Source organism: Macaca thibetana, chromosome 4 (assembly GCF_024542745.1).
Source record: "Macaca thibetana thibetana isolate TM-01 chromosome 4, ASM2454274v1, whole genome shotgun sequence".
Lineage (NCBI taxonomy): Eukaryota > Metazoa > Chordata > Mammalia > Primates > Cercopithecidae > Macaca > Macaca thibetana.
In genome coordinates this window covers 3,254,353-3,277,693 of record NC_065581.1, presented here as the reverse complement: position 1 = coordinate 3,277,693, position 23,341 = coordinate 3,254,353, and the positions used below count along the sequence as shown (strand labels likewise).

The following is a 23,341-nucleotide window of genomic DNA, read 5'->3' as shown; positions in this document are numbered from 1 at the left end:
AGGGTGGTGGCCAGAGGTGAGAATGCATGTGCTTTGTGTGGGTCGGAGAGGAAATCCGGGTACCCAGAGCAAGGCAAGCAGTTCAGGATGAAGGGATGAGGTTGGTAGGACAGAGGTCTGTAGGTAAAGATGGTAGCAGAGACAGTAATAATGATAACATTAGCAGCTGAAAGATTACCATGTAGCAGGCACTGTGCTAAGTAGTTCCATACATTAACATCTCCTTACAACACCCCTAATAGGAGATGCTATTATTACCTGTGTTTTACAGTTGGAAAAGCACAGAAGTGTAAGTGAAATCTCCAAGTTCACTCAGTTTTAAGCTGGAGGGCCAGGACTTGAAACTCAGCCACGTGGCCTCAGAGCCTGCCCCTCCACCAGGCTACTGCAGCGCTTTTATTTAAGGCACTCTGTGGTCACAGGGGCAGCAGCAGTGATGTGTCTAAGCGGGAGGCAGTTGCACAATGTTGACAGGTTTTTCAAGTAGCGGGATTGCTCAGGAGAGAGGCGTAGCGTAACTGTGTCCCCAGCTTACATTCTTTTATCTTTTTATCTTTAAAGGATTCTTTTGTGTGTGTGTGTGTGTGTGTGTGAATTGGGACTTCTTGGCCTTGATGAAATAAGGGCCCAGAGTGATATGGAACAAATTCTATAGGTTCTGTGACCTCTGCGCCTCAGTTAACTGAGAATGCTGGCCAAGGCAAGTGCCTGGGTGGACAGCAGCAGAGGGTCACATTACACATGTGGAAAATTTCCTCCAAAACCTAGTGTCTATTTGGGAGTTCCTTGAGCTGGCATGTAACGTGATTTCCTGTGTGCTTGACATCTGCCTCATCGTCATTTGCAAGTGCTTCTCATGGACACGTTCTCTGTGGACAGCAACAGAGAAGCAGTCAGTGACCTCTGGAGACCTATGCAGGGAACCCCTTGGGGGCTTTCTTTGGTAGAGGCAACACAGGGTTTATTTTTTAAACCGAATACTTGAGTTCATAGGTTTCTAGTGTGAGCTATATTGGTCTAAAATATACCGTTTCCCAGAAATCTACATTGAAATAGGTTAGAAAAATATACTAATATAATCCATGTCACTGTCTTTCTAAAAAAATGCAGACTCGACTGGGGTTTTAGTGCCCTTATTCAATAAATGATTTAATAGAAAAGTAAAAATCGACTTTTATGGATGAACCAGTCTGTAATAGTTTAAATTGTTTCAAGGTTGTTTTCTTAACTTTCTTCTTATACACACGTGTGGTGTGGCCTCCCTGATCACACACCAGGCCTGAGGACAAAAGAGTGTGGGTCTTGCTCTTAGAGTAACCAGAAGTCTGACATCGCAAACCGTTTCTCTGCAATTGCTTTTCTGAGGGTCCTCCTCAGATGGGCAAGATGGAGGGGGTGCCCTGGGAATCAGGGGCAGGCTGTCTGAGTGGTAGTTTTTGAACACTTTGAGTGGGCTTCCCTTTCAGTTTGAAAGCTTGGTATTTTCCAACCCCGTTTTCTGGCATTTTACTCCCTGCCTGAGCCTTGCTTAAAAGGAAATAAACCCATTTAAAGGGAACTCCAGACCTCTCGGCTGTGGGCCCTGTTTCATGGCTGCAGGGGAAGTGGATCAAGTCATACAATACGCTTCCTGGGGCTGCAGTCAGCATTTAGTAACATTTAAGTAGTACACTTCTTTATTTAAAAAGTTACTGTTTCTGACACCAAGTTTTGTCTGGGGATGTTCACTGGGTATTGGTATAGAATCCGCTAGCTCAGGTGGGTAGGAGGGCCGATGGCCAGTGGCCCCAGGGATGTGCTCCCTTCTTTGCTATGTTTGTCACTGCAGCAGCCCTCTGCCTCCTTCCCCAGCCCGCCCTGGGATGCTGGCCAGTATGAGCTTCCCCAGAGGACCCCTTGCCTGCCAGCTCCTGGCCGAGTATGGCCAGTGTGGGGAGCACCAGCTGTAGATCCTCAGGGGAGAGGAGAGTGAGGTCAGGCACTTTTATGCCCAGCTTGCTCTCTACCAGGCTGGAGGGGCCAGCCACCTCCTGTCCATGACCTCCACACAGCACCTCTTTCTCTCTGGGGCCAGGACCATCCTTCCCCTACTCCCCGCTGCCGAGAGCCACAAGGTCCAACACCATCTCTTGTGGGTTCCCTCTCAGCTTGTTCACTCTTCTGTAAATAATCCCTTTATTAAAATCTCCTCCAGTCACTTCATTTGAGTGGGACCCCTGTTCCCTGTTGAGACCCTGTGTCAGTTCTCTATGGCTACTGTTACAAATCACTACATGCTTGGCGGCTTCCACACCCCAAATGAGTGATCTTACAGTTCTGCAGTTCACAAGTCCAACAAAGGTCTGACTGGTCTAAAGTCAGGGTGTCAGCAGGGCGGCGTTCCTTTTTACAAGATCTAGGAGACCATCTGCTTCCCTGCTTTTTCTAGCTTCTAAAGGCCACCTGCATTCCATGGCTCACGGCCCCATCCTCCATCTTCAGAGCCAGCAACGTCAAGTCAAGTCCTTCTCACACCGCTACGTCTCTGGTTCCCTGGAGCCAGGGGAGGTTTTCCTTGTCATTAGATTGGACCTACCTGGAAAGTCACCTCATCTCAGGGTCCTTAAGCTTAATCTCATCTTCAGAATTCCTTTTGCCATGAAAGGTAAAATACTCACAGGTACTGAGGATTAGGACATGGACAGATTTGAGGACCGTTGCTCTGCCCACCACAGATCCTAAGTGACAAAGTCCTCTGCATTACAGACAAGGACTGTGGCTTTATCAGTCATCTCTGAGAGGGTTCTGTCCTGGGAGCCAGTTTCTAGGAAAACTGTCCATACTTGTAACTAACACGTGTTGAACGCTTGCTGAGGCATTTGTTCATTTCCACTCCTGTCGACAACATTATGAAGTAGACATTAATTGGCCCTTACCAAAGGGAACTCTAGGCTCATTTGAACAAGCCCAGCCTTACTCCAGATCACATAGTTCAGAAGTACTGATCCTGGATTCAGAACCAGCACGCCCTGGCTTCAAAGACCGTGTTTGCCCTGTAGACCTTGATAAGTTTTACTTGCTGATTTTAGCAACTATTTTTTGGGAGGCAGGGACTTAGAATGGTTGCTACACGCTTAAAAAAATCAAACATCTTTTCTAAAATATCAGAACAGAGCAAACATTGTTTGGTAGGCGTCAGGGATATAGAAATGCAGGAAGGAATGAGCACTAAAACATTTCATTATTTATTTTGTGCCAGGCATTGCATCTGTGCCCATCAACCCCCCAGTGAAGGATCTCAACACTCCACAACATGGGATGCTTATCCCCATTTCATAGACCAGGGAAGTCAAGCGTAATGCAAGATGTTAGAGTTAGTTCATTTTTCTTCATTTTAGGAGAATGACTAAAGCTGTGTTTTAAATTTATTTTTGTAAATGAGTTAGATTTGGACGAAATCAGTTCACAGTCTTTCCTGGTAAGGGCTTCCTGACCCCAGCACTGGACAAGGGAAAGTAATGGCTAAAATCTCTAGGTGAGATTATTAACTTACGTTGAGCTCCTAGCCTTGACCTTGTTTCAGTAAACCAAAGTGACTGATGGGAATGGTTAGAACTAAAAGTTCTGAGTGTAATTTCATCCTGTTGTTCCTTTCCCTGTATTTTCTTAAAATTACATCTATCTCTATAGGGTAAGGCCATGCCTGACCATTTTTTTTTTAACAGTTTTATTGACATATAATTTGCATCCCATAAAACCCACCCATTTTAAGTGCACAATTGAATGAGTTTTAGTATATTTGCTGAGTTGTACAGCCATCACCACACTCTGAATGTAACACATTCCCATCCCCTTAAAGGATGATAGAAACATCACCGCCCAGTCCTGGACAACCACAAATCTACTTTCTGTTTCTGTATATTTGTCTTTTCTGGACATTTTACTTGCATGTAGATGCCTTGTAATAAACACATCTAGGACAGTTCGAGCCCCTCAGCTACCCTTTGTGGTATTGGGGACACTAGGTCTGGATTTTTCCCCCTTTTTTCTCCTGGCAAATAGCATCCACTGTGCCTCCGTTTCTCTGAGTTATCCTTTAGACCAAGCCAATCGTGTTTGATGGAGAGTTGTTGTTACCACTTTATTTCTGATCGGTTAATGAAGGAAAGATGGAAAGTTAGCATGGGGCCACAGGAACTGGTGACTTCCCCATTCTTGTGGACCACCCTCTACTGTCCTCCCAGGCACTCGAGAAGCACATCGCCCCCTAGTGGTCGCTGATCTGGAACTGGCCAGCTCCAGGACCCACGAATTGAGGGTGTCTGTGGCCCTTTCCAGAGAACCATCACAGCCTGGACTCCCTGGCCCTCAGTCCAGCCAATGGACTGCACTGTCAGCTCACTATCAGGTCACTGGGCATTTAAAGTTCACGCTCTCTTACCTTAGTTGTGATCCCTTAAAAATTACTTCTCGTCTTGTAGCTGAAACAAATTGGCAGATGGCTTGGCCCTGGCTCGAATAGGCTGTGTGTAGGATCAGGTATCTGACTTAGTTAACAACCTGGGGAGAGGAAACAAAGCCGCTTTGCTTGGTGACCATGTTGACTTTTGATCCAATCCCAAAGGTCAACGATTTCTCAAGACTTTTTATGCTGGGTGTATCAAGGTTCCTGTTTGGAAAGTTATTAATTTTGTTCCTCTTGCCTTGAATTATATCACTATACACTCAGAAATAGACTCAGCAACAGGAATTGGGCTCAAGTGTGAATTCTCTTACTCTGTAGTTGGTTGATCCCTGCTCCCTTAGCTTGAGAATTAGGGGGTTGGGCTAAATCTCCCTTTCTACCCCTAGTAGTCTAGGATCTAGTGAAGTGGGTATAGATGGCACAGGACTTTTTGGCCAGTACTCATTCAGCATATATTGAGTACCTGCTGGACACTGGGTTTCAGCATCTAGCATCACTGTCTTGTTTCACAATGATTCCTAACTTTTTCCCTCTCCATATGCAGGGTCGGCCGGCGGCCTGTGCTGCTGTTTTCCATCATCTTCATTCTGATCTTTGGACTGACTGTGGCACTGTCAGTGAATGTGACAATGTTCAGCACACTCAGGTTCTTTGAAGGATTTTGCCTGGCTGGAATAATTCTCACCTTGTATGCATTACGTAAGTAGGAATCTTCACGACTAGTCTTGAAAGAATTTAGCAAAAGTATGATTGCCTGGGAGGTTCTGGGGAAGATACTATGCATGCTGCTCGTTTGGGATGGCAGTTTTGTGGAAACACAAACACTAAAGGCCTCGAGTGTTGTGAAAGAGGCTTTTCAGGTGATGCCGTGAAACGTTTCACTCAATCCTGATCTCCAGCTCGGGCTCAGTGCACATCAAAGGACACGGGAGATTGCGTAACTGCTTGGAGAAGTGGCGATCGCTTCTTTCCTGACATGGAGAGGCTTTGGCTTTTCTCCAGAATTTTCTGCATTGACATTCTATATGCTTCTATCTGGTGCATAATTGGGTATCCGTACAGAATCCAAATTTTCCACGTTCTCATGTCCACAGATGTGACCTTAAGTGGTCTGGAACTGAAACCTAAGCATTGGCACTGGAAAAGTAAATGGCAAAATTTGGTAGTTTTGGTCTTTTTAGGAGGATGAGACATTTCTTTCATTGATCTCTCTTGTTTGTTGGCTGTATTAACTCTGCTGAATATAGTCAGGTTTCACTTATTTGTAGGTGGTGTTTGCTAGAACACAACCACAAACCCATAAGGAGAAGAAGAGTTTGAGGCATGGATGTTCTACTTATTTGCTGGCTTTATACTTTTAGTCACTTTGTGGAAAGATCTGTTGGGGATACTGTAAGATTTTCCATATATTTTGTCTTTTTCTCTTTCTTTGACAGCGTGCATAAGAGTCAGATATAGATTAAGTAGCAATTTCTAGTATGACAAAATAAGAATAATTCTAATTCTTTTAAATTTGCGTTTTAAATACTTCTTTTAGATAGCTAAAATTTTTGCTCCACTAGAAATCTAATCAATTCAGGGCATAGTTTTATTGTCACAGGAAGGAGCAGACACAGAGAAAGGCTACCGGTATATTCTTCTAGATTCATAGTTGGCTGCTTTGTCATCAATGTTTAACTGAATTGTAGTTTCTTAAAAATCACCTTTTCCAGTTTACTTGCATTTATCTTTGAACTCTTGTCTCTTGGGAAGTTCTTTAGGAAGATATGAATGACAAGATGAGTGGGCCTGGGTGATGGTGGTTGGGGACTTTGTTTCTTTGAATAAATAATGTGAGTATTGGGCTTGAATCTCCCCAGGCAAAATGCCTGTGCCATTGTCTATGGCCCTGACCCCTGTCAGTCTGTGCAAAGGAACAGGTCTGAGCACTTTTCTGCAGAAGCCTCCTGGTCCTGCCCTCAGGCAGCACCTTGGCCCACACGTGTGCAGGTGTGCTGGAAGCATTGCTCCAGGCGGCCGTCCTTGCCAGGCTTCCATTCTCACAGGGGGAAGGCAATCCAGTCCTCTCACATGGATGACCATAAAAGGGCACAGCTCTGCACTGGGACAAAACGGAATAGCTGTGCTTCAGGAGCTCTGTGGAGAGTATAACCTCAGTCTTGCCACCCCCAGGCAAGAGAGTGTTCATGGAAAATTGCCTTACCGCAAATATGGTGTATTGGTTTTATCTTGCATGCCAACTACTAATGACTGGCTGAAGCTGCCAGAGAACGGGGAGAAGACTTCTGAGATGACTTCGGGGCTCAGCAGAAGAGAACACCTTGATCCATTAGCCATGTCTGCTAGTGGCAAGGAAGGAGGGTAGGGAAGGGCTTCCTGTGTAACTGGCATTTGCCATCTGGAGAGACTGTCCGTGAATGAAGCTAGACCAGGAGTGAATTGTACCTGAATGGCATTGTTTCCACCTCACACATTCATAGAATTGTTTTACTGACTTGCACTGTGACATCATGCCATTGATCTCTGACTATAAAATATCATGTCGAAGATGTGTTTTCACTAGATTACATAGTGAGCTCTTTATAGCAGAAAGTTCTCTTCCACTTCAGAACCATACAAAGAATGTACTTACCCTAGGAGACTGCTTTGCTCCAATCTCCTAGGCACAGAATCATATAACCCAGGGGTTAGCAAACTTTTTCCGTGTGGGAAATTTTTCAGGCTTTGCAGGCCATGTGGTCTGTCACAGCTACTCACTCTGCCATTGTAGCCTGAAAGCAGCTATAAAGAATATGTAAATGAGCAGGTGTGGCTGTGTTCTAATAAAATTTTATTTATAGAAACAGATGGTGAGCCAAATTTGGCCAGTGGGACATAATTTTTCAACCACTGATGTACGTATTTGTGTGCGGGCCTGATAACACAGGCTTTAAATTCTGGCCTCTCTCCTAGTTTCATCTTAACTTCCCTACTTTAATTTCTGCTTTGTCCCGTTTTTTCTTTCTCCATAATTTGCGTTATTTTGTGTGTATCTTGTTAGTATAAGCAGCCTTAGATTTTTTCCTGCAATAAAGCAGGGTATAAATAAATGGTCATGTTTTCTTGGATTGGGACCACAAATTAAATAAACATCATGACAAATGCCATTGCAGTGAAAATGTCCCAAGTATCAACAAGTGATTGACCCACTGTTAGACCTAATAAAGTATTTGGGGTTACACAACTAAACTAAACTAAACCAAAGGGCTGTGAATGATGACTCAGAGTTTATTGAGATAATATTTAAACAATGATAATTTGGGAGAGTTGGTTAAGAGATGGCAAAAGAGCAAAGCTTCCAAGAGAATAATCAGAAGGAAATAAAGGGAGAATTTAAAAAGGAAATAGTCATAAAGGGCAGTTGGGATTGGGGTAGGATATGGTTGAGATGACTCACGTCTCTGCACATGTGGCAGTCTTGGGAGAAGGCAGAGGCTGGTGGCAAGAAGTTAAGACAGGAACTCCCAGTCAATAAAGCTGAGTCAATAAAGCAGAGTCACTGAATATCCAAATTAATGTACTTGCTAGCATTTTATACACAGTAGTATTTATGCCTAGGTAATGCTCGGTAATTTGTTTTGCTTGAAGAAAGTTATTGATAAGCCAGGTCACAGGGTTGAAGTACTTCTTGACTCTAAAGGGAAGTTTAAAACTTTGATTTTTAAAGTTTTAAATAAAGCATTGATTATTTGGAAGTTCCATTTGTAATGGCCCCAACTTCTTTTCTTCCTCTAACCATAAGGTTTTTATCTCACTTAATGCATCTGCTGGAAAGGCCTGTGCTTTCTCAGAACAGAACTGGATAGTGTTCTTTTTTTAGTCTTGCAGGTGCTTGGCGATGTAAATAGGGAAAGTAATGATTTTTGCAGTTTTAGTTTCTTGTCTGGCTTGCCGTGAGGGTGGACTCTTCGTTTAGAGAAATGCTGCTGACTTGTGGACATTTTCTGCTTTATTCGCAAGGCTGCTGAAGGTTCTTTTTCTGCTTTGGAGTTTTTCTAAAGTACATTCCAGTTAAATACTCTACACTTTACGTTTGTTTCCCTTAAGTCGCCAAAGGGAGATGTGGTTGTGTAATTAGTACATAAACTAAAGATTACCGGCATCTTCCTCAGGAGTGTTTGCATGGAAGCAGAGTGCACGTTGGCAAGAGCAAGAGAGAACAAGCCAAGCTGAATGGATTTCCCAGGCACAGTAGTGGCCTCTAAGACCTTTGTGAGACACTGAACTCATTTCTAAATACACTTGGGCTGGATCAGTGGCCTCTGGACACACACACACACACACACAGAGGCAGTCAAAAAACTGACTTAGCAAGGCAAAGGGCATGGACCAAGAAAAGAAGCAATAGATCACATTTTCCTATTTGTTTATGAAAATACAGTCTTATTTTCAGCCTGAAGAAATGGGCACTTCTCAGCCCAGGCGGACGCGATTTGTTGTGGTATGCATCCTTTTCCTAACCAGGATCTGTAATATCACAGACAAGGTAATATAGCACTGTGAAGAATGTCTTTCTTCAAATGGAGCCATGAGAGATGATGGTTTTTTTAAGTTGATTTGATGTTGGACGTAGTCAGTCCTGTGAGAGAGATTTTTTTTTTTAATAAAATATACTGTTTAAAAATGTCTCTTCTAACTTGATCTCTGCCTTTTCCCTCTCCACTTCTAACTGCCTCCCCCAACTACACTTTCCCAGTTTGAAATCATGAACAATAACTTTTGCTGATAAAGACACCAAACCTTAGTTACTGTGGGCAAATGAAAGTTTTTTTCCCCCCTAACAATGAACCATTTTCTTGAAAAAGTCTCTCAAAGATGTTCTTATTATAATAACCCTCCTTAAACCTAGACAACCTAAATAATTGGATAAATGTTACACAAGATCAAAGAGCAACCAGAAATTTCACAGCGACTCAGTTACTGATTACATTGCAAAAATAGAAACCAAGTCTTGACTTAACTGGTAATAGACTCAGAGTTTGCTCTGGGCGGGGTGCTGGTCCCTTTTTCACATGACGCTAATGGTTTTAGACACTTACAGAAGTGATTGAGTAACTTCTAATGTGCTGGTGTTGGATGGCTTTTTCTTTCTCACTATCCCATATATTTTTATGCTTTGCTATTTCCCTGAACTAATATTGCTTGCAACATATTTCAGTCAACAGGATCGTTAAGCGTCAGCGCTATGCTATACATGTTAAAAAAAAAAATGGACTGAACCAAATGGCTCCATGGAGTGGGTTGTCGAAGCGTGGAATGAAGAGAATGGAGATTGCCGATGTCAACTAGAAATGGCTTCAGCTACTTTGTGGGCTTCTGGGGAGCAAACATTTGCTGTGCGTTTGGTTGAAGGGAAAGTTTCACATGAATATGTGCTCAGTCATCTCTTTCTCTCCACCTGGTTTCCCCATCTTCAGATACGTGGGCCTTCCCAGTAGCCGCAAGTTCTCAGGGCAAAAAGACCTTCTCCCGGTAGGGCCAGCTCCATTCACAAGGCTTTTTCCACCAAGGACATGAGTCGGAGTTTACCGAAGACCTTTGACGAACTTTTTTTTTTTTTTTTTGAGACAGAGTCTCGCACTGTTGCCTGGGCTGATCTCAGCTCGCTACAACCTCCACCTCCCGGGTTCAAGTGATTCTCCTGCCTCAGCCTCCAGAGTAGCTGGGACTACAGGTGCCTGCCACCACGCCTGGCTAATTTTTTGTATTTTTGGTAGAGATGGGGTTTCACTATGTTAGCCAGGATGGTCTCAATCTCCTGACCTCGTGATCCGCCTGCCTCGGCCTCCCAAAGTGCTGGGATTACAGGCATGAGCCACCGTACCCAGCCGACAAATCTTTTTTTTTTTTTTTTATCTTCAAAGGAATTTTGGTTTTACTGAGGTTCAGATGGGCACAACCAGGAAATCGGAGCAGACTGAGGTCTCTCCATTGGTCATTTTCTTCACTGGAAACACGTTACTAACCCTGTAGGCAAACTGCGAAAAGCAAAGGAATAAATGTCTAAGCCAAAAGTAATGGCATTTGCTCTGTACCCTACAGTCTTCCCTGTCCCACCTCTGAGCAGTCAGAGCCTCTGGCCTCACTGCGGGGTAAGTAAGAATAGAAGTGTCTGGTGAGGCAGCTCCAGCCCTGGGAAGGCGAGGATGCTGCGGTGGCCAGTTAGACAGGGCCACTGGTCGTGGGTCTGAGCCTGGAGGGGTGAGCCATCCAGCAGGGAGCCACAACATGCCACTGAAGACTGATTTTTCTCAAAGTTGTGCCAGTCCTTCAAATAAAAATGTGCTCAGGCCTTTCTCTCTATCTCTACCTATATGTTAGCCAAAACCTGGACTTTTCTTTCTATAGACATTTCTCTGGAATAAACGCAAATGTCTCTAGGGCATGTAAGGATATGTCATCTCACCTGCATATTAAAAATGGAAATATGAGGACAGAGAAAGAATAAGCGGCCGGTGGCATCACTGAGACCCATCTGCCTAGTCTTCTGTCCAGAAGCTGTGCAAGAAAACATGTAATTATTGCCTAAATGTACAGATAAGCTTTCCAGTGCACATATCTTTTGGTGTTTTGAATTTGGTGAAGGCAGATCTATGTCCAAATCAGAGGAAAATAGTAGCAAATATTCAGAGATATCTGGGCATTTTAAAATTAGAGTATTTGGATGCTTTTCCCTACAGGGGAGGTTGTTCTTAAACTGTGCATCAAAACCTTACGGACTAGGTTTTTTCCAGACTGGAATTTTAGTAGTGTGTCTGTGCTTCATTTGAAACAAAGCTGTTCAGTACTCTAAAACAGGAACTGAAAAGATCTGGAAATCAGGAGATCTGAGCTGGACTGCAGACTCCACAGTTGACTGACAGTCACCGTGACAGATTGTGAGATCTCTCTGAGCTCGTGTCTCCGTCTCTATAAAGTAAGGGGATGAGATTTTAAACCATGTTTTGTGTAGCTGTGCGATCCCTTCCTGGAATAACTCATGGAGAAAACGAATGGAAAACAAAACAAATGGAAAACTATTGAGGTCCAATATAACTTCCAGTTTTAGAATCCTATGACTTTTGAATTCTTAGCCTTTAGCCTTCCTCAATGTTGAAGATTTTTTGGGGTGGGAGTGGGGGCAGTGAAACCCGGGGTGCTTCCTCTTACCCGCCCCCCCAGATGTGCTGGTCTCAACTCCACACTAGTAACTAGAGCTGTTGGACTTCCATCCTTCCTCACTGTGTGGCTGCTGCACCAGTGCAGCTCTGCAAAGGTGAGCTGGGAAGAGATGCTGTGATAGGGTAAGATTAATGGTTAACAGCTTCCCTTTCCCCAGGGTTCCAGACCCTGCCCTCATGTCAACAACCTTGCCCTTGCTGGCCCCTGCTGGGAAATCCTTTCCTGCTTGCTCCATTCACCTCTCTTACCACATGTTTGCTAGCTAGAATCCTATTACACTCCCTGGGAGTTTTTTTCCTTTTTTTTCACACCTGGACAGATAGGATGGGACCTGAAGCTAAAAGCTGAGTCGACCAGAAAAGAGTGTTCAGGAATGTAAGAGAGCAATATTGGGCTGAATTTGTTTTGTTCTGTGTTCTTAAAAGCAAATTAAAAGAGGAAATAAATCAGTCACCTTGAAAACAAGTAAAAAAAACAAAAACAAAAACAACAAAAAACATTAGGCTTCTTGAAAACATCCAAACGTATCTGGTGGGAAGCAAACATTACTGGTTTGCCAAGACTTGCTGTTAGTGAAAAGACAGACTCTTGGCTGAGAGCACAGAGAGAAATATAACTCAAATGGTGCAGGGCCATGAAAGTTTGTTGTCAATAACCGTTTCTCAAATCAGCGCATCCTGCCAGATAGGCTCTGCTACAAAGAGTTTAAGTTTTAGTTTTTCATGACCTGCATGGAAGCACAATTTTCTCCTTTGCTCATTTGCTCCATGAACATGTGAGGACCTGTCGGGTGCCAGGGGATGCACAGTTGGTTCCTTGATTACGTACTAAACCCTCGCCATTGTTGAGTGTTGAGGACATAGAGGCTCACTCAGAGTTTAGTGAGTGAAGAGGCAGGGACACACCCTGCTGGGACGGTGGGCACCAGAGGAGACTCCTGAGCTGTGAGTTCTTTGGGGTCAGGGAGAATAGGTGTTTGCTATCTTCAGTGGGTGCTCAGATCCTGGAAGAGCTTAGTGCACTCTGGGTAGTGCGGGTGATTGGTGTTAGCTGGAGCCTAGTGCACTCTGGGTGATATGGGTGATTGGGGTTAGCTGGAGCCTAGTGCACTTTGGGTAGTGTGGGTGATTGGGGTTGGCTGGAGCCTAGTGCACTCTGGGTAGTGCGGATGATTGGGGCTTAGCTGGAGCCTAGTGCACTCTGGGTAGTGTGGGTGATTGGGGTTGGCTGGAGCCTAGTGCAATCTGGGTAGTGCGGATGATTGGGGTGGGCTGGAGCCTAGTGCACTCTGGGTAGTGTGGATGATTGGGTTGGGCTGGAGCCTAGTGCACTCTGCGTAGTATGGATGATTGGGGTTGGCTGGGGCCTAGTGCACTCTGGGTAGTGTGGGTGATTGGGGCTTACCCAGGGCCTAGTACACTCTGGGTAGTGTGGGTGATTGGGGCTTAGCTGAAGCCTAGCACTCTGGGTAGTGTGAGTGATTGGGGTTGGCTGGGGCCTAGTGCACTCTGGGTAGTGTGGGTGATTGGGGTTGGCTGGGACCTAGTGCACTCTGGGTAGTGTGGGTGATTGGGGTTGGCTGGGGCCTAGTGCACTCTGGGTAGTGTGGGTGATTGGGGTTGGCTGGGGCCTAGTGCACTCTGTGTAGTGTGGGTAATTGGGGTTGGCTGGAATCTAAACTATGAGTAACAAAGCCAAGGAAGAAGGATGGAACAACACACACAGACCTGTCCTCCATGACGTTAAGGCAGTGGCAGGCCACTGAAGGATCTCAATTGAGAAAGAGAAGCCTTTAGATGAATGTTTTGGAGGAATGTCTCAGGCTACAGTGTGAGCAGGCTAAAGAGGAAAAGAAGGCCAAGCTAGCAGCTGGGAGGCTGCTGTGATAGGGAGGCAAGGAAGAAAAGCCTGAATGAGGGTTGTGGCCATGGGGCAGGAAAGACTCTGAGGAGGCAGAATCGCAGCCTCAATAACTGAAGAGTAGGGAGAAGGGTGAAGGAGTACCAGAGGACTTGTCTGGATAGCTGGAGAGAGGGGATTTTTCTCTGAATGGTGAGACAAGGGATTCGGCCCAAATAGTCTATTCTGATTCTAAATCCTATAAAGTTTGAAGCTACTGACCACTCCCTTCCTCCCATGAGTCTGCCAGGGGAACATGATGACTTCTGTTTCAGACCTGGTAAGCTGGTGGCGCCTTAGGGCATCTGAGAGGATTGATTTGCCAGGAGATTTGTTATTCAGAAGTTCAGGAGCAAGGCCCCCGTGTCCTCAGGATGAAGGTAGCAACTAAAGGCTACCAGAGCTGAGCTCACCCAAGGGCTCTGTAGCTGAGCAACAAATGGGTGGAGTAGAAGAACCAGTGGAGAGAGACAAGGAGGAACCGGCCGTGTGGTCAGTGGAAAGTCAGACCAGGCCGGTTACCGGGGAGCCAAGGAAGGGGCTGACAGCAGAGTCAAGTGATGTAGGACATTGAAAAATGTCCTTTGGGCATAGCAAAGGTTGCCCAGTAGGTCAGAGGTAAGTGTGGCAAAGCAACTTTAATTTCATGTAGTGATTAATGTAATGTGAATTATTTCAAGTATAGGTTTTAATTTGTGTATGCCCCCGAGAAGCACTGTCTTATCCTATGCCAAGTATTTTAGAAAGTTACTCTTTTTTTTTTTTTTTTTTTTTTTTTTTACTGTGGTAAAATATACATTATATATAGTTTACCATTTCACCTTTTTTGTTTTCTTTTTTGAGATGGAATCTCACTCTGTCACCCAGGCTGGAGTGCAGTGGCACAATCTCGGTGCACTACAACCTCCATCTCCCAGGTTCAAGCGATTCTTCTGCCTCAGCCTCCCAAGTGACTGGGACTACAGGCGCTGCCACACCCAGCTAATTTTTGTATTTTTAGTAGAGACGGGATTTTGCCATGTTGGCCAGGCTGGTCTCAAACTCCTGGCCTCAAGTGATCCATCCACCTCAGCCTCCCAAAGTGCTGAGATTACAGGCATGAGCCACCATGCCTGGCCCATTTCAGCCATTTTTAAGTGTGCACAATTTAGTGATATATTTCCATTGTTGTGCAAGAAACTGCTTTTTTTTAGAGTGGTAGATGTTCATTATTATTGAGAGAAAAAAACTGAATGGGAAGGCAAGTCAGTAATGGCTGTTTTTGCTTAAAGTCACCTGAAACGTGATATTCCCATGTCTCAATAACTGGATATTCAGTTATATTTAATACAGTTGAGTTGAGTTAGAGAGGCAGTTTTGTTCTGATGTCCCGCCATCCATACTGAAAGGCAGCGTGTGAAGACTTGCCATATCCCCTCCCTCTTTCTCATCAACACACACCCAAGTGCACACACGTATGTGTGATCATGCAGAAACAGTTGAGAAGATGCTTGGGTGGAATCCAAGCTTGGATTGAAAGCCAAGCCCCCCACTTGCCAGTTGTGACCTTGAATAAGGTAGCTGACTACTCAAAGTCAGTTTCCTCACCTAGGAAAGATTGGGCAGGTGACTGACAGGATGACCATGATTGCCATCTGTAAAACCACGAAGTTCTAGGGAAACGTTGGTGGACATTTGCATGTTTGTGACATGATGGCCACTATCCTACTGCAATCGCCAGTGGTGCACTGAGAAAATCAGTCCTGTCCTCTTCCACAAGGCCCATTCATGTGAGGGAATCTCCAGGCTCGCAGCAAGCTTGGGAACTTTGGACTGTGGCTGTCTAGTAGCTTAGGGCTGAATAGCAGAACAACTGGTGGGTGGGGGCAAGAATCTGCTTCATAATTGTTTTTCCAGTGGCCAGCTTAATAAATTACCTCTCTTATAGCATCCATTTAGAGCTTTTAAAATTCATTTTAAAATGCAATCATAGGCTGAGCGCAGTAGCTCACGCCTGTAATCCCAGCACTTTGGGAGGCCGAGGTGGGTGGATCACTTGAGGTCAGGAGTTTGAGACCAGCCTGACGACCATGGTGAAACCCCCGCCTCTACTAAATAGAAAAATTAGCCAGGCATGGTGGTGCATGCCTGTAATCCCAGCTACTTGGGAGGCTGAGGCAGGAGAATCGCTTGAACCTGAGAGGCGGAGGTTGCAGTGAGCTGAGATTGTGCCATTGCACTCCAGCCTGGGCAACAAGAGCAAAACTCCGCCTCAAAAAGCTAAATGCAATCATATATTGCATTTTGAAAGTCTTAACAATGTCAAGGGTAGGAGAGGACAATAAACTCAAGAAAAAATTCTCCTGGACAGATCATTCCTAGGACTCTGCTATCCAACTCCCTGAGTATCCGTCACTCACAGAATGCTTCATTAATTGGTAAGAAAACCCACTGAAGAAATAGAATAGTGCTACTCATTTTCAAGATTTATCTTATCTGTATGCAACCTCTCCCTTTCCCTGCCTTGTATTAATCCCTAAAAACGCCTGTAAACATTTTGTTCATATTGTTAAATATTAACTGAGGACATTGCTCATTATCTGTAACACGGCTGTAGGCTTGGTCCTGTTGTTTGCCATGTTCTGCCATAAGGTTTCACCGCCTTCCTTCTGGAGGGCCGGATGGCAGTTCCTGTTTGCGACGTGGCTGTGTGAGAATGTGTGTTTTCAGGATGGACATGAATGGCTGCTTGAGGAAGGGCCTTGACTTTGAGTAACACATGGTTCATTTTTTTATTGTATTTTCAAATGGCTCTTCTGGGGGAAAAACAGTTCAGGAACCACATTCCACTTGCTGGCCCAAAATCCATGTAAGACTTAGCAAGTATTTGGGGTGAAATGACCAGCAGTGCCTTGTTTTACACATTTTATGATGTGAGTTTGTGGTCCCCTCTGAAGAGGAGTTCCCTCTGCATGGTGAACAACCTCCGAAGTCCAGCAGCCAGGCCTGTAGGAACCCAGCTCGCACTGGCCCAGACTCTGGAAGCAGGGCCTCGCTGGCGATTCTCTAAATGGTGAAGTCAGACTCAGGGGTCTTCTGAGTGTTTTTTGGGTTTTTTTGGTTTTATTATTTTATTGTATTTTTAAGAGTCAGAGTCTTGCTCTGTTGCCCAGGCTGGAGTGCAGTGGTGCGGTCACAGCTGACCAAAGTCTTGACCTGCTGGCCTCAAAGGATCTTCCCTCCTCAGCCTCCTGAGTATCAGAGACCACAGGCGTGCACCACCATGCCTGGCTACTTTTTAAATTTTTTGTAGAGATGAGGTCTCACGATGTTGCTCAGGCTGGTCTTGAACTCCTGGCTCAAGTAATTCTCCCATCTCGGCCTCCCAAAGTACTGGGATTACAGGTGTGAGCCACCACATCTAGTCCTGGTGCTTTTAAAGCTAAGATCTCTACCCCAGTAGAAACCAACGTCAAGGAGCCTGAGGAGGCAGGGAAGGCTGCAGCTGGGGTGAGACGCTCTTGGGTGAAGTTGCAGGGCCTCCACTTCAGGGCAGCGTTCCCAGGTGACAGAGTGGGACAGCTCAGAGGGCCTCTGAACCTCCTGCACAGAACACCGAGACCAGAAAATGGGTCTCTGATTAAGGGCTGTTATTTTCTTTTCATTTTTCCTTCCACAGGGCTTTTGATGATTCTTGTAAAAAAAAAAAAAAAAAGAGTGCTTTGTATCCAAGCAGAGTTGGCTCTGCCTGCCCCTGTTTGCTGGCTGAAAGGTGCTTGTGTCCTCTCTAACCTCCGCCTTTTGAAAGCATGCCTCGCTTGTTGTTTGCTTTGTGTCAGTTCTGGGAAGAGGCTCAGAACTCCCTCCAAACCAAAGTCAGATTGTCAGGGTTGGGGGCAGGGTTAGGGATTAAGGGCTATTTAGTTCTAGTTCATTTCCCCATCCATATCAGTTTTAAATAATAAATTTTGCTAAGTTCCCATGGGGTGTAGAGGTTTTCACTATTTCTTCCTTGACATCAGTTTAATATGTCAAACTGGCATTGCTAAGTGTGCGAGGCTTCCAGGGTGAACAAGGACCCTGAGATGGAGAAGAATGCAAGGGAGAAGATGATTTCTCCTCTTTGGTAAATAGTACTGGCTCCTTTGTGTTAAGGTGGGGGCATGTGACTACCCTCACTGCACGGGAAGTGCTTGCTGGGAGCCCCCAGGCCCCCCGTTCTTGGTCATTTGCTCCCCGTTGGGCTGACCTCAGTGCTTGGAGCATGATTGTGTCTCATATCTCATTATGTCATTTCCTTACCTCTTTTTAGAAAGAACCATAGACAGCCCTGGAGTGTAAGAGTTAGACCTCTAGTAGCTGCAGTGAATCTTGGCTTGAGACCTCCGTTTTGGCGCCCTCCAGCATGTGTGCATGTGTATAGCATGGTGCTGTGTAGCTGAGCACTGTTTTGATATTAAGGAGTAAAAAGGGATTGAGGCTATCATGATAGTGCCTTGATAACCATGATAATCTATTTAGTAAGCATTTTCTAAGTTCAGAAACTATGCTGAGTTATATACATACATACATACATACCTGTACACAAATATATAGAGATGTAAATTTCACAGTGACCATGTAAAGTAGCTCCCACAAATAGCCCCATTTTACAGTTAAGGAAACTGAGACCTCTAATTCCTGCACCTTGTCTAATTTGCTGGAGATGCCTTTAAGCCAGAGATAACATTTACTGAGCTTGTACGCTGCACCTTCCCTGAGCCCCTCTCACCAGGGAGCCTGGCCAGCCAGGAGGTGACTCCATAGGTGACACGGAATTGTCATGTGGGGACTGTGCAAAGGTGAACTTTTTCACTGCTGAGTGCTATGGAACTATTTAATCCACCCAGTAATTCTGTGATATGAGCACTCATTTCACAAACGGAAACCTGAGGCTTAGGGAAGGTAACTTGCCTAAGGTTACCTACTAATAAAATGGGAAAAGTTACCTTGTCCCCCTTGCAGGGTGTGGGATGGGGGAATGGGTCACTCCTCCAGTGCGCCGCTGCTCAGACCTCTAGGGGAGCATAAAGCGGGCAGGCTGTGGGCTTCAACCCCACAGCAGTGTCTATGGGTGGATGCTTACAGCTCCTGAAGCCCCGGTGGGCATGTGTTACAGGGTGTCTTTTAGTTTAGCCATCGGTGGGCAGCTTGTGTTAGCTCAGTCAGACCCCTGCCTTATTGCAAGGACAGAGGCCTTTCTGTATCCCGGGGTTCTTGCCTTGGTGTACCGGAGGAATCCGATCAACCTGGGTTTGGAGAATGAGTGCAAGGTTTTATTGAGCGGAAGTAGCTCTCAGCAGATGAGGGAGCCAGAAGGGAGATGGTTTTTCCCTGGAGTCGGGCTGCTCGGCGGCCTGGGCTCTCCTCTGACTGCCCCACCAAATTCCGTGTCATTCTGCTGGTCGATGGCCTGCCAGCCTGCCAGTGCATGCCGGTGCCTGCCGGTGCATTCTTCTCAACGTCCAGCCGCCTGTGTGTTCCTCTGCTGATGTGCTCCTCTCAATGTCCAGCCGCCTGTGTGTCTGCCTGCTAGGGTCTTGGGGTTTTTTGTTTGTTTGTTGTTGTTGTTGTTTTGTTTTTGAGGTGGAGTCTCGCTCTGTCACCAGGCTGGAGTACAGTGGCGCGATCTCCGCACACTGCAACCTCTGCCTCCTGGGTTTAAGTGATTCTCCTGCCTCAGCCTCCCGAGTAGCTGGGACTACAGGAGCCCAGCTAATTTTTGTATTTTTAGTAGAGACGTGGATTCACCATGTTGGCCAGGATGGTCTCAATCTTTTGACCTCATGGTCTGCCCACCTTGGCCTCCCAAAGTCCTGGGATTACAGGCATGAGCCACTGCGCCCGGCCACCTCCAGGGTTTTCATAGGCACAGGACGGGGGTGTGGCAGGCCAGGGTGGTCTTGGGCAGGAAATACCTGTCCTCATCTAGGTCCGTGGGGGTGGAGCCCTAGCCTGGGGACCATGCCCTTCTCTACCCAGCTCTTCCCTTCCCAGCACTTCCCTTCGGTATCACTAAGAGGTGGAGGAAACGGAACTCCTCGGGTCCCGAGTCCACCTGGCTCCAGTGCCCTGTTTATACTGCTGTGTTGTTCCCAACAGCCCCCTCTTTCTTTGACTTAAAATATGTTATTAGAGTATTATTTAAATGTGTACAATCATCTTGTAAGGAATTTGCATGAGTTCTCTAACTTCCAAATAACTATAAAACCAAAATATTAACAACAGACAGTTTCAAAACCTGTGTAATATACTTTCAATCCAGGAGTTCGTGTGATGGACGTCAGTCTTCTCCTGAAACACAATTATCCATTGACTCATGTTTGGTTGAATAGCAGAAAGATGTAGCTTCAGATTCAGATTAATATTTAATCTATTTTGGCATTTTGACTTGAGTAATTCCAGAGTACGCGTTGCCTTTTTGCATAATTTTGCCATCTGAGCTGGCAATGATTTTAAGGCTTTGCTGATGTGGAATACTCAAGCTTTATGTATTTCACCCCGGCCTGCTCCATGAGCAAGCCTCAGTCATTCGCTGTAATGGGGTGTCACTTGATGGCAGCGCTACTCTGTCTCCTGAAGATAGAGTTAGATTTGTGGCATTACCTTAATAATTAAATATGCATGTAGTCCATTTCTGGCTGTCGTTGAGACTGGAAGCATTCATTATTGCCTGTTACTCTTCTTGCTAATGAAGCTGATCTTTACAAGATGGATGGGCAGGGTCCTTGTGGTCCCCCGCCTGACGCTTAGGCTCAGTAGGGTTGGCCGTACACGTGTGAGATCTTGATTCTGCTACTACTTTATTCATACCTATTAGACTTGCATTTGTGCAGCCAATCATGGTGACATGTGGCCTTTGGTGAGTGTAAATCCAGATGAAAATGTGGGCTCCAAAATCTTATTGTAGGTTCGCACTGGGCTACAGGCATCCCATCCAGATGATCAAGAATACCCTTGTATTAATATAAGACTAAGATTTTCACTGACATGAGAGCATACGATTTTAAAACTTCTATAGACTGCCAAGAACACACCCAGAGAGGGCTGCAATCTTTGCACCCACTTCCAGAGCCGGCATCCCGGAGCCCAGCCCCACCTTGGTGACCCATCTCCCTGCCTCATACCTGCCCGCCTTGGTGCCTGCTTTTCATCACTGGGTTGATGGTGTGGTTTAGACCTGCCCCCTGCCCATGACTCCATGGTCCAGCTGCCTCTGTGACTCGCTGGCCGCTTTCTCCAGCATCTGAGGATGAAGTCCCTTCCCCAAGTCTTAGCCCCTGTTACCAGGGAGCCTGGCCAGACAGGATGTGACTCTCCCCAGGGGACATGGGATTATCATGGGGGCGCTGTGCAAAGGTAGACCAGAGCAGGGAAGGCCTCAGAGGGACATGGAGACCTCAAGGGGTCTGTTCTTTACCCTGTGGACCGTGGAGAGACACTGCCAGCTTTTTGAGGTACAAAGTGATGTGCTTTGCTTTGGAGGAGATCATTTTGTTTGGGGGAGATCATTCAGGGGATCACACCCTTCTGATTCTAGGACCTGCCATGAAACGGTTATAGTTTGTTGAGTTTCACAAGTTCAACCTGATAATTTCCTCTTTGATGCAATAGGCATCCCTGGAAAAAGTTAACTGGAGAGCTAATCATTCAAATCTATATTTCCCATAAATGAAATTTACCAAAATCCTTCCTCTTCTTGACAGTTTTGCCACTGAAAAGATGGTCTTTGGAATCATCGCTCAGTTTTCTTGTGTTTCACCAGGGCTTCTTGAGTCCCGTGAGTCTAGAGTCCACCAACCACATATAAGAATTACTGTGTGAACTTTCTTGTGTGCCCGGAGTTGTTGGGGGAGTATCTGGTGACTCTGTGATACACGGATCTTGTTCTTTGCAAGGATTTAATTGAATTACAGAATGCACCACCCAGAGAGTGCAAGCTGCAGTCCTGGGATATTACAGTGCCCGATCCCCCTTTTCCTTTGTAATTGTTACCCTAAAACACAGTGGTGGTCTCTGACCCGTTCTGGGTTGGATCTTATTTTCCGTTTCTTTAGTGGGGTCACTGCCGGATCTTATTTCATGTTCTCTGCAGGAGGTCATTGCTCTTCTGCTGTTTTTCCAAGCTCTTCTTTTTGGCATTTTTCCTTTTCACCTTGTGACAGTGGAAGCGAATGTTTGCACAGTTGGCTTTTCCGTTCGTGATGCCTGTGTGGAGTGCAGGGAGAGGAGAGAAGGGCACAGGGAGAAGCCACACCATCTCCAGGGCCTGAGAGGCCGTTGCCTCGTTCCTGTCCTCTTTTCAGAGGGCTGAGGAGGTAACTCTGAATGAAGGAACGATGGAAAACCTGAGAATAATTACCTCCTGAGAAGCTATGCAGACCTCTGCCCTCTTCAAACATTGAAAGTTATTATAAACAGTTTGTAAACATGAACCCGAAGAATTTGGACACAGGCATGGAACAATGGTTGTCGCATGTCTAAGTTATAAAAGGAAAATCACGCCGGGCGCAGTGGCTCATGCCTGTAATCCCAGCACTTTGGGAGGCCAAGGCGGGCAGATCACGAGGTCAGGAGATCGAAACTATCCTGGCTAACACAGTGAAACCCCGTCTCTACTAAAAATACAAAAAATGAGCTGGGCGTGGTGGCGGCACCTGTAGTTCCAGCTACTCGGGAGGCTGAGGCAGGAGAATGGCATGAACCTGGGAGGTGGAGCTTGCAGTGAGCCGAGGTTGCGCCACCGCACTCCAGCCTGGGTAACAGAGTGAGACTCTGTCTTAATAAAAAAAAAAAAAAAAAAAAAAGGAAAATCAAGTAGGAAACATGCTTTTCTTCTGCCATCGTCCCGCTCACATCATCCTACGAGGCAAACCAAGCATAATAAACAGTTTTAAAGAGGAACTTAGAGGAGGAGAGTTTAGGTCAGAGCCGCCCAAGAGAACCTGCAGCACCAAGGGAAATTTTCTCTACCTGCCCCAATAGTCCAGCACTAGGCATGTGTGCTATTGAGTGCTTGAGATGTGGCGGGAGTGACTAAGTGACCGATTTGTCATTTAAAACCATTTTAATTAACGTTAAGTAACCACATATGGCTTGTGGCTGTTATATTGGACAGGCTCAGTTCAGGCAGCAAGTAGAATTAGAGACAGCAGTGTCATTTCTCCCTTTCACAGCAACACTTCTCCAAACACGAGCCCCAAGCATTGTCTCTGGGGCCTTGCTTCCCATCCTTGCCTCAGTCCACTCAGGCTTCCATCATCCCCGCTGCTCAGGTGGAATTCCCTTGATAAGATAACCCACAGCCTCCAGGCTGCCACAGGATTGGTCATTTTCTCTTTTGCTTATCTGAACTTCTCAGCAGTGTCTGACCCAGCTTGACCACACCCTCTTCTTTGCTTTCATGACACCACACCCACTTGGTTTTTCCCTTCCTTTGGCCTCCCTCCAAAGGTTGGATCTGGGACTCCTGACATTTCTCCATCTACACCCTCTGCATGTCTGCTCTGCTAGAAACATGGCACCAATTCACCTCTCCATAGGCCAGAGACTTCCAGGTGTATATCACCAACTCTGACCTCCCTGCTGACTTCCAAAATCATATGCCCTACTGCCTTGTGGATGTTCTACTTGGATGTCCAGTAGGCATTTCAGGTTGTGTGGCCAAAACAGAACCCTCCTTCCTCCCATATCCTCAGGGCCATCCTTCCCTAGAACCATTATCTATGCAGTTGCTCAAGCCAAAAATGGGTAAGAGTCACCCTTTCTTGTCTGTCTCTC

General features: G+C 45.8%; 4 protein-coding genes across 24 annotated transcripts in view; 2 read left to right on the top strand and 2 right to left on the bottom strand.

Annotated features, from left to right (window-relative positions):
- Nucleotides 1-23,341, top strand: part of LOC126952529 (tubulin beta-2A chain) — a 759,189-nt gene that overhangs the window by 498,039 nt on the left and 237,809 nt on the right. Inside the window, exon 1 of one of the 17 annotated variants that reach the window (XM_050787215.1) lies at nucleotides 19,435-19,444. The exons of the other annotated variants lie outside the window; for them this stretch is intronic. The gene's annotated coding sequence lies outside the window, so the exon portion shown is untranslated. Of the gene's footprint in view, nucleotides 1-19,434; nucleotides 19,445-23,341 lie in introns of those variants that run through there. 17 annotated transcript variants of the gene reach the window in all.
- Nucleotides 1-23,341, bottom strand: part of PRPF4B (pre-mRNA processing factor 4B) — a 908,191-nt gene that overhangs the window by 670,759 nt on the left and 214,091 nt on the right. The gene's annotated exons all lie outside the window — the stretch shown is intronic.
- The window catches only part of FAM50B (family with sequence similarity 50 member B), a 667,415-nt gene that overhangs the window by 443,178 nt on the left and 200,896 nt on the right, over nucleotides 1-23,341 (bottom strand). The window lies entirely within an intron of this gene.
- SLC22A23 (solute carrier family 22 member 23) overlaps nucleotides 1-23,341 on the top strand; it is a 190,238-nt gene that overhangs the window by 42,412 nt on the left and 124,485 nt on the right. For all 4 annotated transcript variants that reach the window (XM_050787197.1, XM_050787196.1, XM_050787195.1 and 1 more), the window contains exon 3: nucleotides 4,989-5,143. In XM_050787197.1, coding sequence (XP_050643154.1) covers nucleotides 4,989-5,143 — 155 coding nt within the window. The remainder of the gene's footprint in view (nucleotides 1-4,988; nucleotides 5,144-23,341) is intronic.